Source organism: Amblyraja radiata, chromosome 8 (assembly GCF_010909765.2).
Source record: "Amblyraja radiata isolate CabotCenter1 chromosome 8, sAmbRad1.1.pri, whole genome shotgun sequence".
Lineage (NCBI taxonomy): Eukaryota > Metazoa > Chordata > Chondrichthyes > Rajiformes > Rajidae > Amblyraja > Amblyraja radiata.
The window spans coordinates 20,142,139-20,154,588 of NC_045963.1; the positions used below are offsets into that span (position 1 = coordinate 20,142,139).

Consider the following 12,450-nt stretch of genomic DNA (forward strand, 5'->3'; position numbering starts at 1 on the left):
AAATCCTGTTCCTTCTTAATTTTGAGTTATACGTGTATTTTTATGCATAGCTAATCCTGAAAGGTATTAATCGCTGATATTTTTGCCTGACAGACAAAATTGCAATGGCGTGATCTCTGCGGTGACATAACACAGTAAGATAAATAACTTTCAATCTAATATGACGAGGCACACCAATATTATATGTGATGAATGCTTTTTACAAATCAACACTTAAAGCAATACCAGCTGCCGTAATCTTAACGTATAACATCAAAACGATTATTTTACAGCAAGAAGTTGTTATTTATTTAGACGACCTTTATTTCATGTTTTCTCTCATTGATTATTTCAATTGTGAAAATAGTTATTCGATCACATTAGCTGGTGTTTTTGGATGGCATGCCACAAAAGATGGGACTATCTCGATTTGAAGAAGCATCACTTCTGTAGCAACCAAATGTTAGGACGAGATCTACAAATGACACCTGTTTGCTTCTGTTTATTGCACATTAAATTATGAACTTAGGTTTGTCAGGCCAACCTAAGAAACAAGAAATCTACAGTCACCAGATGCGTCTGATAAAGTTACTTCCCATCACTTCGTTATGAATTTTTAATTTGCAGGTGTTCAAATAAGGATTCTGAATTTTAGTAATTCGGAATTCTAGTCATTTTCAGTTATAATTTTATTTTTCCGAATAGGAGCATTTGGGTGATCGGTGAAAGAATAAAGCTTTCTGTGCTGCTCAGAAAAGTGAATCATTAGCTATGGACAGATATAGCTGCGTCGTTACAGTTGAGCTATGATATGTATTCGCAACACGAGGACAATACGATTGGCGCGCATCGAAAACTGTTCGAATGCATAAGCTCCGTTCCTTTTAACAGCGGCGTATGTCAGAAAAGACTAACTATTGTTTGTCCTAAAGTTTGAGATTTGACTAATCCGATTGAGAAGTGACAGCAGATTTCATCCCATTTAGCTCTTAGGGCTAAAGGAATTAAGGGATATGGGGGGAAAGCAGGAACGGGGTACTGATTTTAGATAATCAGCCATGATCCCATGGAATGGCGGTGCTGGCTCGAATGGTCGAATGGCCTACTCCTGCACCTATTTTTCTATGTTTTTATGTGATTGAATATCACGTTAAGGCGTCAAGAAGTGATGTTGGCTGTTTTCTCAACCTAGAGTGTCATTAAACAAAATAAGCATGAGGTACCTCGGCAATTTTAGGACAATATCTTAGTGGCGAAACACATAACTCCGAGTATTTCACTGGAAGTTCAAAGAAGGTAATATAACATTTTCCAGGCTTAACTTCATTAAATATTGAATCATTTTCAATTCCTCTCTCCATCACTGAACTGCATTGAATTCGTGCGCCGGATAGGTATGGTGCGGTCGAAACTGTGAAGTCCCTGATTGTTTTCAGAAGATACATCGCAGTTTACAGTCGCAACGGTTAATGTTATCAAATTACACTTGGAATAACAATCCGTGACTTCAACACAGCATTAACAAACATATAACAGAGATAAAAAGTAACATGGATCACTAAGCTTAACTTTGACAGTCACTCAGCATCATAAAAGAATCAAGAATACACGATTAGGAAATTGCCATGGCGTTTTGATAAATAACATAATAATAACATTTATGTATGCTCAGTGTATTAAAAACAAATAACATATTAACATTGGTTGAACTGGGATTTATCACCACAACTATTTGCAAGTACTGATTTCATTAAGTATTCCGCAAAAAAGTTCCTCATTCTGTAATTTCCACTGCATTCCTCCACTTTCGATGCAACCATCCTACTAAACTCACTAGTAGTTTTAACCACCTAATTTAGATGTCATGGATTGGAAAAAGTGACACATCCTATCCATACACCGTTAACCCCTTGCAGCACTTTGTTTATCTTCACTTTCAGTTTTCCCTACCAGAGATTAGGGTTCCCCCAGAGTCCGGATGCGATCCGAATATTGATTGCGCATCGGGTTTTTTTTCCCCCATCGCTACACTGGCTTGTCCGACATCAGTCCTCCCTAATGTCTATTGTCGACAATAACACATGGATGTTTGTTTTGTTATTCGGCTTTAATATTAGTGAGCAGATCTTTCTTTCAAAACATTAACTACACATTTGATGGAGGTACAAAACAAAAGAAAAAAACCCAGCTCCTGTGCTCTTTGCTTCTGAAATCAGATTGCACGAGTCCAATCCCGGAAAAAAATAAGAATAGAAATTAATATATAGAGAGGGAGAGAGAGAGATAAATGAGTTAATTGCAATGTGCGGCTCGGCGGCTGCAGCCAAAGTTGCCATTTGCTGGCCACAGGCATTGGTGCGGGGAGGACCTCAACCCCGGAGCACGTGACGCGCCTGCCTCGCTCCGCCTTCCCATTGGCTGAAGGCGGCGGTTTGAAGGCGACCGCCAAGCCTTGCCTCATTGGACGGCGGCGATCGCGCTCGCCATTGGCCCGGGGCCTGGAGGGGCGACGTCACAAAGACTATGACGCGCGTTCTTCCTGTTTCCTTCCCCGCGTCTTGAAGTGCATCTTCAGCGGCTCGCGCTGAATTAACAATCAGGGGCAGAGAGAGAGGAAGGCGGCGCGAAGCCCTGCCTCCTGGAGGTATACAAACCCTCACCATCTCTGCCCCCCTCTCTCTGTCTCTCTCTCCCTCCTTCCTGCAAGCAGCAAGCTCTTCTCCTCGCAGCCCACTCACACTACAAGCACAGTAAGTAACCTTGCTCCTTGCTTACCTTTTTTTCCCCTCCCTACTCCGTCCTTCAGAAACTTTAAAGGCTGCTTGCAGCTGGCTCCCATACCTGCCTGCAGAGAGGTTTCTTTTTTTTTTTAACTTACATTTCCATGTGTGTTTTGGAAAGAGAGAAAGTAGAGAAGTATTTCTAACCCTTTTTGTTTTGTACACAATACGCTGCTTGTTTTCCAAATATTGCATTGTACTCTTTTGTCCCATCATCTGCTGCCTCTTTGTCTTTAGTCAAGTGTAGTATCCTAGGTATTTCGTGTCTCATCATGCAACGGATTTGTTTTTCATTTGTGTGGATACTTTCTTTTCTCCCCCAGATCTAGTGCAGATGTGTTAGTTTCGGTTTGCCTTCTTTTGGGATATAATTTAGTTAATAAACGTGCTATTGTGCAGTTGGGTTCGTCTTGCATTGTGCTCACGCTTGTCTCTTCTTGAAACTTTAATATAAATAATGATTCAATTAAAGGTATTTTAAAGTGCACGGTCATGTTGGTTGTAGTATTTGATCCTATCTCTTCCCCAGCCCCCTCATCCCTCCCCCCTCCCCCCCACAAACACATACATGGTCACAAGGCGGCTGTAACGATGGTCAGATATGGACAAAGAAGTTGTCGTCACAAGGTGTCCTTTGTCAACAATCCCCCCCTTGTTCTGTTCTGTTCTAAAATCTCAGGGAATTAACCTTGTGTTCATAGTAATAACGCACGAAACTCCGACCTCGCTCTTGATTGTACTTAACGTGGAGGTGCGCTGTCAGATCGAATGGTCGGTCGGCTTTGCATTGGCAAGGATTGATTAACAGTAAACAACATATAATTGGAAGCTACGTTTGGAATGATGATGTGTGCGGGGAAAAAAGGTGCATTTTGTGTTAATGCGAGCAGGTTGTAGATTACTTGGAGAGGAGGGAGAGAAATGCATTGGCTTTACCGGGAAAGTGAAATCAACTTTCTGAAAGTGGATTTTGCAGCATCGCGGATCTTGGAAACGTAGTTTTGTGGTTTCATTAAAACAACCCCAAAACGGTTGTTGTCGGTGCTGCCCTTCTTTATTTGCGCACTGCTTTCTTTACTTTGAGCTTGGTTGAGATCTGACTCTGTTCTCCCGTGACTCTGGCCTTTTTAGAATTTGCCTTTAATTGTTTACAGACAATTCAAAGTCGCTGGCATCCCCGCGTGTCTTGTACATTGTTCCCGAAATTGATGTTTACCCAGCCAGCTGCTGGATGCCTGAAACACAGGCGCAGCAACGGAAGGATCGCCTTGCTAATGTTTTCCTGAAGGTTCACCCTCCCCCCCCCCCCCCCCCCCCCTCCCCCCTCTTCAAACGCCAGACCCCGGCTGAAAGTGAACTGGTAAGCACTTCAAGGCAGATTGTTTTCTTTCAAAAAGGCGAAGTTTCAGGATAGTGAGGGGTGTTGAATGGTGTTGGCAGTGATCAGACAGTGCGCATGGGCACCGGCAGACAGGTGTGCTGTGTCTAGGGCAGGTGCAGCGTCTTATAAGGGCTCAGCCGCGTCTCGCCTTATGAAGAGAGCCTGCCATCAGATCCCAATGAAAATCACGATATATCAAATTGAACGCCCTCCAGAGACTAAACAGTTTATTCTCTCCAAACAAAAGGTATTGTCCATTGCTGGTACGCGTATTTTTTTTTTTGTTTACAAAATTATAATATGAAGTATTATAGAATCTGCAAAAGCTTGTTTTCTGATCACGATAAAGGCTCCGTTTAAAAGGAATGAATTAATCTGGGAATCGTGCTGTCCACAGCAATCCGGTCTAACCGCAGCGCGGCCAGGATCACACTTCGCTTAAAATCCCCATTAAAACTTTAGAAAGATTGATGCTTGGAAGTCGGTTGAAGTATCAATTTGTATCTGTAGAAATAATTCAGATTAATAACTGAGCTGCAACGGCGTTTTCCTCGATAACATCTTTCCAGTCCCTTAGTGTCCATAAAGTTTAATTTCCCGAAGTACTTCCCCTGTACCAATTATTGGTAAATAAAGTTTATTTAAAATTTCCATAATATACTAACCCTGCATATATAGGAAAACACAAAACTGAATATACCTAATATACCTAGGAAACCTACATATAGTGAGGTTATAAAGTCAGTCATCTGTGATTATTCAAGCTATATTTTCCTCTCCAGCAGATTATTCAAGTTGTTTTGCTCTAGCCTATATACTTGATTAGATACCTTGTGGCAATGCAGGTGTGCAGACTGTTATGCACTGGATTCAGCTTTCTAGAAGAAAACTAGGCAGATAACTCTCCTTGAAAGATTCGGCTTCGCTATGTTTTAATTAACGTTACATGAGAGTGACAGAAATTGCTTGAGAATTGTTGGATGGATTAAAGATAAAGTTATTAATTGTGCATTTCATTCTGGTATAGAATGGGAACCTTTTAACAATTAGGTGTGCTTCAATATTTTTATGCATGGCTGTATTGTGAGAAATTAAAAAGGAGTTATCTTAGAATTATAAAATTGTTCTTTAAAGAGTGCTGTCTATCCATGCATAGTCCTGTTAATCAACTCGGAGGCATCAACATCCACTTAAACCAATGTCTCCGTTTTCCCTTTTTCCATTCTTTCCACACCCCCGACAGCTAAACAGCAACTGTTGTCTTGATTGTAAATGCAGCTTAATAAACAGTTGCATTAACGCAGACATTTCCTGAAACCGCAGGTGAATTAGCATGTAGAGGAAGATGGCTCTTGCTTTGGGTAACCAACTCCCAAAGAAAATAACTCTTGAGAATGTGTTCATCCAATTGATTATGAGCTGAACATCTATTTTTGTTTACCTAAGAGAATAATTTATGTTTAAATGCATCTCATACAGTCAGTCGTATCCCTCTTCACAATATTCCACATATGCAACACCAACACTTAAAAAATAATAATATATTGATGACATCTGTTAACTCTCTTAATTTATGAACCATATTTATTGGTGAGATTTAAAATTACCTTTAACTAGTAAAGACATGGATGGAATTTAAAAATACTTTGGCTTTTTACTGTTGAGGTCTTTAAAGATAAATATAGAAATTTGCTCTTGGAAGAGTAAGAAATGAACACATTTGATTTTGCATGTTTGAATGCCTGCCTAGCTGCCCTAAATGCTTAAACTTATCGCAGGCAACAGCTTGATTAACCAGGAGGACTAAATTCTCACAACTGTGTTACCCTAAGTATTACATTTTGCTCCGGTCTCATATTAATTATGAATTATGATGAACACATTGCAAGCCTAAATATCAAATCTTTCTGGAGGGAAGCAGGCTGTTTTTATTTAAAATCATGACAATCCATTTCCAAATATCTGCAGGTTGAAAGTTGCTTAGTCGAAGCTTGTTTCTGTAGAGATAATCACTCACTGGTGCTGTGGAATATGTGGATGTTTTACAGGTGAGTTGAAAGGGACGGAGCAAATCCAAAATGTCTGCATGCTGCCTTTGGCAAGCAGCCGTGCTATTGTGGAGATGAGTGCTGTTGAGCTGATGCAAAAGTTTCACATAGAGTAAATCTAGCATGAAAAATATTTTGTGATTTTCTGTTTATGTAGGTTAAAAACTTAAACCCTTGTTTCAGCACATGTAACATCCATGGGATTACATCTATGTGAGTTAACCAGGCATGGAGCACTTCTAAGTTCATTAGTGTATTTTTGATCTTGGGAAATTGGGAGTTCTGACATAAAAGAAAATACATTCCCTTTCTTTCCCACGCTTGTGCTTCATGTTTTCTTGCTTTGTCTAATTAATTTCTAATGTGATTTTTGAGGCTATAAAGGAATTCTCACATACATTGCAGCTGAACCTCTCGGTAGATATTATATAACAACATTTCCTTTGATTAGTACGCTCATTGTTGTATACAAAGTTTTTAACTGATGACCTTTGATTAGTTAAATATTACCATAACATTTGAAAAGTGATGTAAATATTTAGTAATGTCATTGTCAATGGTGTTTTTTTTATGTACAGTATGAATCTGGAAGCAATTTCTTATCACTATAGCATTCGAAAACCTCTTGCCAACAATTAACTATATATAGGTTTAAAAAGAAAAACCTTTTGCCAACAATTAACTATATATAGGTTTAAAAAGAATAAGTGGACAGCGTAAATCTATATTTAGGTTTACTCTGCTGTCTTTCATTTTGTGCAGATGGGAATGTCATATCTCGTGGCATTCTTTGAATGAAGTGCAGAAGAAATGAATACAATTTAGAAAGTCCATGTGCATAGAACTAAATTAGCAAAGCTAGATCTGAACAGATTACACAAATTGGTCGGCATGGCTTTTTCAGTAAATGACTTTTGCATCAAACTGTAATGATGCCAAATAGAAATGCTTAAAACACGAGTGTTTTATAACTATATTGATTTGTTCTTGAATTATTTTCAGATTTATCTATGACTTAATCAAAATATTTGTCTGCATGGTTTTTTTTTACACTTTTCCCCTTAAGGTAAATGATAACATTTAACATCTTTGTACATTAGTTATATTATTGATGCTCAAGGAGCTTTGCTTTGTAAAAAAAAATGCTTAATCTATCCCAAACCATGTGAAAAGGAATATTTGTAAAAATCATTTTGCATCAAATGCATAATGAACTGTGATAAATGTAATGTCCCATAACCCCCTTTACCAGCACTTGCCTATTTTATGCAGATTTGAGGTCAGGAAATTTAGACAAAATTAAAGAAAATGATTCATCGGTCCTTTTGTTCTATTGGCTAGGGTCCCGGGATTCTCGAGCAGTGCCCAGCTGACAAGCCTTTGAAGATGGCACAATAACAAACCAGTGATGCCTGACCATGACAGCATAGCCCTCCTAACCAGACATACTAAGAGAAGAAGAGTCGACATTGGAGTGAAGAGAACTGTAGGGACAACTACGGTGTTTACTAAAGCAAAAGGGAAGCTATATAGTGTCATGAATTCCCAAAGTTCAGATCAGGACATTGAGTGCTCAGTGGTTCAGCATACAGATGTGGACAAATCAAACGTGCTCCGCAAGCTGCTGAAGAGGGCAAACTCTTATGAAGATGCCATGATGCCTTTTCCTGGAGCTACCATAATTTCCCAGCTACTGAAAAACAATGCAACTAAGAACGGAAGCACAGAGCTCAATTTGCAAACCAGTGGTTTCTCCAGCACGGGGTCAGAGGCAAATCAGGAGGATGCTTGCAGCAACTCTTCAAGGGAAAGTGGCCAGGAATGCCTGTCACCATTTAGCAGGCCTAACATGAGTCAGTTCGACGTGGATCGGCTTTGTGATGAACATTTGCGGGCCAAACGTGCACGAGTTGAAAACATAATTCGAGGTATGAGTCATTCGCCGAACGTGGCACTGCGGGGTGGAGAGAATGATCGAGATGGGGTACAGCAGCCTGTGAGTCCCCGAGAAAGTTACAGGGAAAACAAACGCAAGCAGAAGCTCCCCCAGCAGCAGCAACAGAGTTTTCAGCAACTGGTTACAGCACGGAAAGAGCAAAAGCGAGAAGAACGACGGCAATTGAAGCAACAACTGGAAGACATGCAGAAGCAACTGCGTCAGCTCCAGGAAAAGTTCTACCAAATATATGACAGTACGGACTCTGAGAACGATGAGGATGGCAATCTTTCTGAAGATAGCTTGCAGTCTGAAACCACTGATACCAGAGCACGAGCCCGTTCCGACCATGAGATATCAGAGTTGGATCCAGGACACTTCCTTGATCGTGCTCGAGCTCTTATTAGGGAGCAGGAAATGGCGGCAGAAAATGAGAAACTGAAGAGAGATGGTCGCTCCAGGAAAAGCCAAGGCCTAACCACCTTGCATGCTGAAGGAAAACAGCTAGCTGAGACGCTCAAACAGGAACTCAATTCCACCATGTCACAAGTAGTGGACTCTGTCGTCAAAATGTTCTCTAAATCCTCCCACCAGCTTCCTCAGGTCTTCCCCCCTATCCAGATTCCACAGGCGAGATTTGCCATGAATGGAGAAAACCACAACTTCCACACAACAAATCAACGACTTCAATGCTTTGGCGACGTTATCATTTCGAACCCGTTGAATACTTTTGCCAACATGCACGTGTCTAATTCCTCGGACCAGACGGAAGCACTGCCTCTCGTAGTACGCAAAAACTCCTCCGAGCCATCTGCGTCCACCCCGTCCATGGGAGGCCACCACGTTTCTCATCATCAGTCCCCGCTCTCAGCCGCAGTAGGGTTTTCATCCCCTGCCTTTCGCCATCCGCTGCCTCTTCCTCTCATGGCCTATTCCTTTCAGAGTTCGCTAGGCAACGCCTCCAGTGCAGTATCTGGGAAAGACAGGTCATCTCCCGAGTCCTTGGACCTGACCAGGGAAACTGCCTGTCTGCGGACCAAAGTATCATCACACCACATGAACCATCGTCCCTGCTCACCAATCCATCCATCCAGCACAGCGGAAGGTCTCTCGTTATCTCTCATTAAATCTGAGTGTAGTGACTTGCAAGACATGGCGGACATTTCACCATACTCTGGAAATACAATATCCTTTACTGATTATTCTTTTGTGTCTTAAATAGGTATATGCAACTAAAAAGTGTTCCAAGTTTTCACCCATATTGTCCCCGTGGCATCTCATTAGAATTGAGTTGAACTTTAAGCAAGGGGTCCAGTCATTGATTTTTTTTTTAACCGTTATTACCTGTTTTTGGATAACCCAGACACTGAAGATGCAACAAGTGCATCACCCCCACCCTTTACTGTTCTGCAAGTTCAGTGCAGCTGCCTGCTATGCATGATTAACCTCTGTTCAGCTGTACACAGAAATCTTTTGTCCTTGTATATACAAAGCAAATGATTTTAAAAGCTTGTGAGCACAATCAGAGTGGGCTCAGCTAAACTGAACTTCTTTCACAAGGTTTACTGTACTTTTTTTTCCTTTTTTCAAACAGATAACTCTCAAAAATATTTCATGCAGTATCAAAATGGTGCATCAACAGCAATTTTTCCTATTTCAGTGCCAGTTCTCAAAACAGCTTTTCCTTTTGTTTTATCCTATCACTTTGTTGAAGTAATAGAGCTTCTATTTTTACTATAAAGATTTGTTGACAGGAGTCAGTAACATACGGCACCATTTATTGTTGCTTAGCAGCAGTCTGCGGTGTTTCGTGAATTAAATGGCCAGTTACATATTTCATAGGTGACGAAAATGCACTTTTTAAATTGCAACTATAAATTTATTACCTTACCTTGAAAGTTGTGTTAAGATACATATTGCTTGCCCTTTAATTTGGCCTACTCTATACACAAATTTTGGACTGGAGTATGTTGTAGGAATTTTCAGGTATTTGGCTAAACTAATAGAGGATGCTCAGCCATTTCACTCCCATAGTAACAATTTATTGTCCTCAAAAAGATAAATTACTTTTACTGTGTACTATTATGTACTTATTGAACTAGAAAGATTATGATTGTATTAAAACTCATTACGTCCAGCTGCACACAGTTGCATCTCAGTTACTTTAACTTAATGGTGAAATATTCTGCAAGCTCGTGAATAGAACCATAGTAATTGGACCGGGGTTCTTTACTGCAACCCCTCCCCTAATTATCCCACCCCATCCCACCACCATCCCAACCCCTAATGTTAAAGGAAACAGTTGAATGGCTATCTCAACATTTCAGCCTTGATCCTCCATGACACAACCCTCCATTTGCATCTCAAGAAAATAACCTTGTAGAATACACAGCACATTGGAGCTGAGTTACTGCTTGGGGCAAGGCTAATGGGCGAGTACATTCAATCTCCATGGAGCTAACAAAAAAATAAGATGACACCTAGAGTTATAAACTAAAATATAATAAATAGGAACCAGGTGGAGTGAAACTACAATCAAGTTCTAATGCTTTCAAACATTGGTCCCGTGCCAAAATATTTAATTGCGAGTAATCTGGTAACTAAGATTACGTTACATATGATATGGAATAATGCAGAAGATGATAACTTGAACAAGATGGAATTTAGAAATTGTACTTAAAATTCTGCAATTATCTACTCGATCACAAATTTTGTAATAATTATTTTCTGGCAGCAATAGGCATACAGTGATACATAAAGCAAATGCTGCTTTGATTATTATTTTTTAAACAAAACTTTATTGTCCATGTCAAGGATGGATTTAAAAAGTCTTCTCGGGCTGAATTGAAACATGGCAATGTTCCAGTTACACTGCTGCTGTCTTTAATCCAATTGTACAATTTTACATTGTCCTGCACTGACATAACTCATCTGCCTCTCAGGTAATTCTACATATTTGCCTTGTAAAAACTCTGTATGCAGCCTACACACAAACTCGTGTGGTGTTTGAATACTGCTTTAGGTTCAGCTGCAGTGCAGTATTTCTCTGATCTTTTATTTTCCTGAGCAGATGTCTTTCATTAATTTATGGATTTATCATCTTTTCTTTTTTTTACACCTGGCAGCTGGCTCAAGTTTCAGCAGTTATTGTCTATTTTGCATGACATGTAGAATTGAATGTCATCTGTCTTAACAAAGCTGAAGCTAAAAGAATGAGGTGAGCCACATGAGCTGCTGGGACAGAGCTGTACGTTTTCTTACCTCCTTAATATTTATTTGTGCTCATTTCTTCTGGCCTTGAATGGGCTGTGCTAACATTCTGTGCAGCTGTATGTTTACAAAATCTATTCCAACATGAGTCATTGTGCGTGTGTAAGTATCCTAGAAACAGCCAGAGCTTTCTTGAGAGAACAGTTGCTTTTAGCGTAAGCACTTAAAAGGGAAAATGGTCAGTTCTGCTTTACATTATTGTGAGAAGCAGTGACATCAATTTTGGTGTAGCATGATTTTAAGCTGCTTTTTGTAGTTCATATTAGAAGCAAGTTAGGCAAAGTAGCAGTTACACAACATTGTTAAAAAAAATGAAGTATTTCATTTATACGATGTATTTATTAATTATTAAGGTTGTTTTAAGAACTCTCAAAAATGCCGTGATTTAATTTTCTTTTCCGTTTGCATTTAATATGATTTGATAATCATATGTCCTAGCATTTAAAGAACGAACATATAAATTTGCAATTTTGTCAAATGTAATTTTTACAAATGTACTACGCTGATTCCAAATCCTATAAAATGACTGAGGAAATCAAAATGAAATAACATGTCAGCAGCTGTTCATATCCTCAATCTTTACGTTGCTTTGTGTCGTTTACCATTTTTTTCCCCTTCTCTGTCATCTCTAAAAATAATTATTCATCTTGAGGTATAGTACCTAGGACAATAATGGTGCTATGGAAACTAACCATTCTTCTTGAACCAGCTTGAGTAATATGTGCAGGCATGTTATTTCATGATCATTGCAGAACCCTATGCCGTCTTCATTTAACAATCATGCATATTTTTTTTGCTGCAGGCGGCAAATTTGCTTGATTTGTTTTCTCCCTTGGCTTGGAGCACTGAGACCAATGGTGGTATTTCAACTGCCAACATAACTCTAACCAGATAATTTCAAGAGGGACCTGGGATTAAATTTGGAGTCCAGCTGGGATGACTCAATAACAATGGTGTACATTTGGTAGCTCAAGCATTGGGCGCTCCCTCTTTGACATTTCTTTTCCACAAAGTGAGATTGGGCAGGTGATTCACTTTAAAAATAACACACATGCG

At 39.7% G+C, this 12,450-nt stretch overlaps 1 protein-coding gene across 6 annotated transcripts in view; it reads left to right on the forward strand.

Annotated features, from left to right (window-relative positions):
- Positions 1 to 2,513: 2,513 nt before the first annotated feature.
- Positions 2,514 to 12,450, forward strand: part of prox1 (prospero homeobox 1) — a 103,163-nt gene continuing 93,226 nt past the window's right edge. For 4 of the 6 annotated variants that reach the window (XM_033025338.1, XM_033025341.1, XM_033025342.1 and 1 more), the window contains exons 1-2: positions 2,514 to 2,729; positions 7,530 to 9,309. In XM_033025338.1, the coding sequence (XP_032881229.1) occupies positions 7,597 to 9,309 (1,713 nt within the window). In that variant the 5' untranslated portion in view covers positions 2,514 to 2,729; positions 7,530 to 7,596. Of the gene's footprint in view, positions 2,730 to 3,913; positions 4,404 to 7,529; positions 9,310 to 12,450 lie in introns of all 6 variants that reach the window. The other 2 variants (XM_033025340.1, XM_033025339.1) reach the window with 2 other exon arrangements.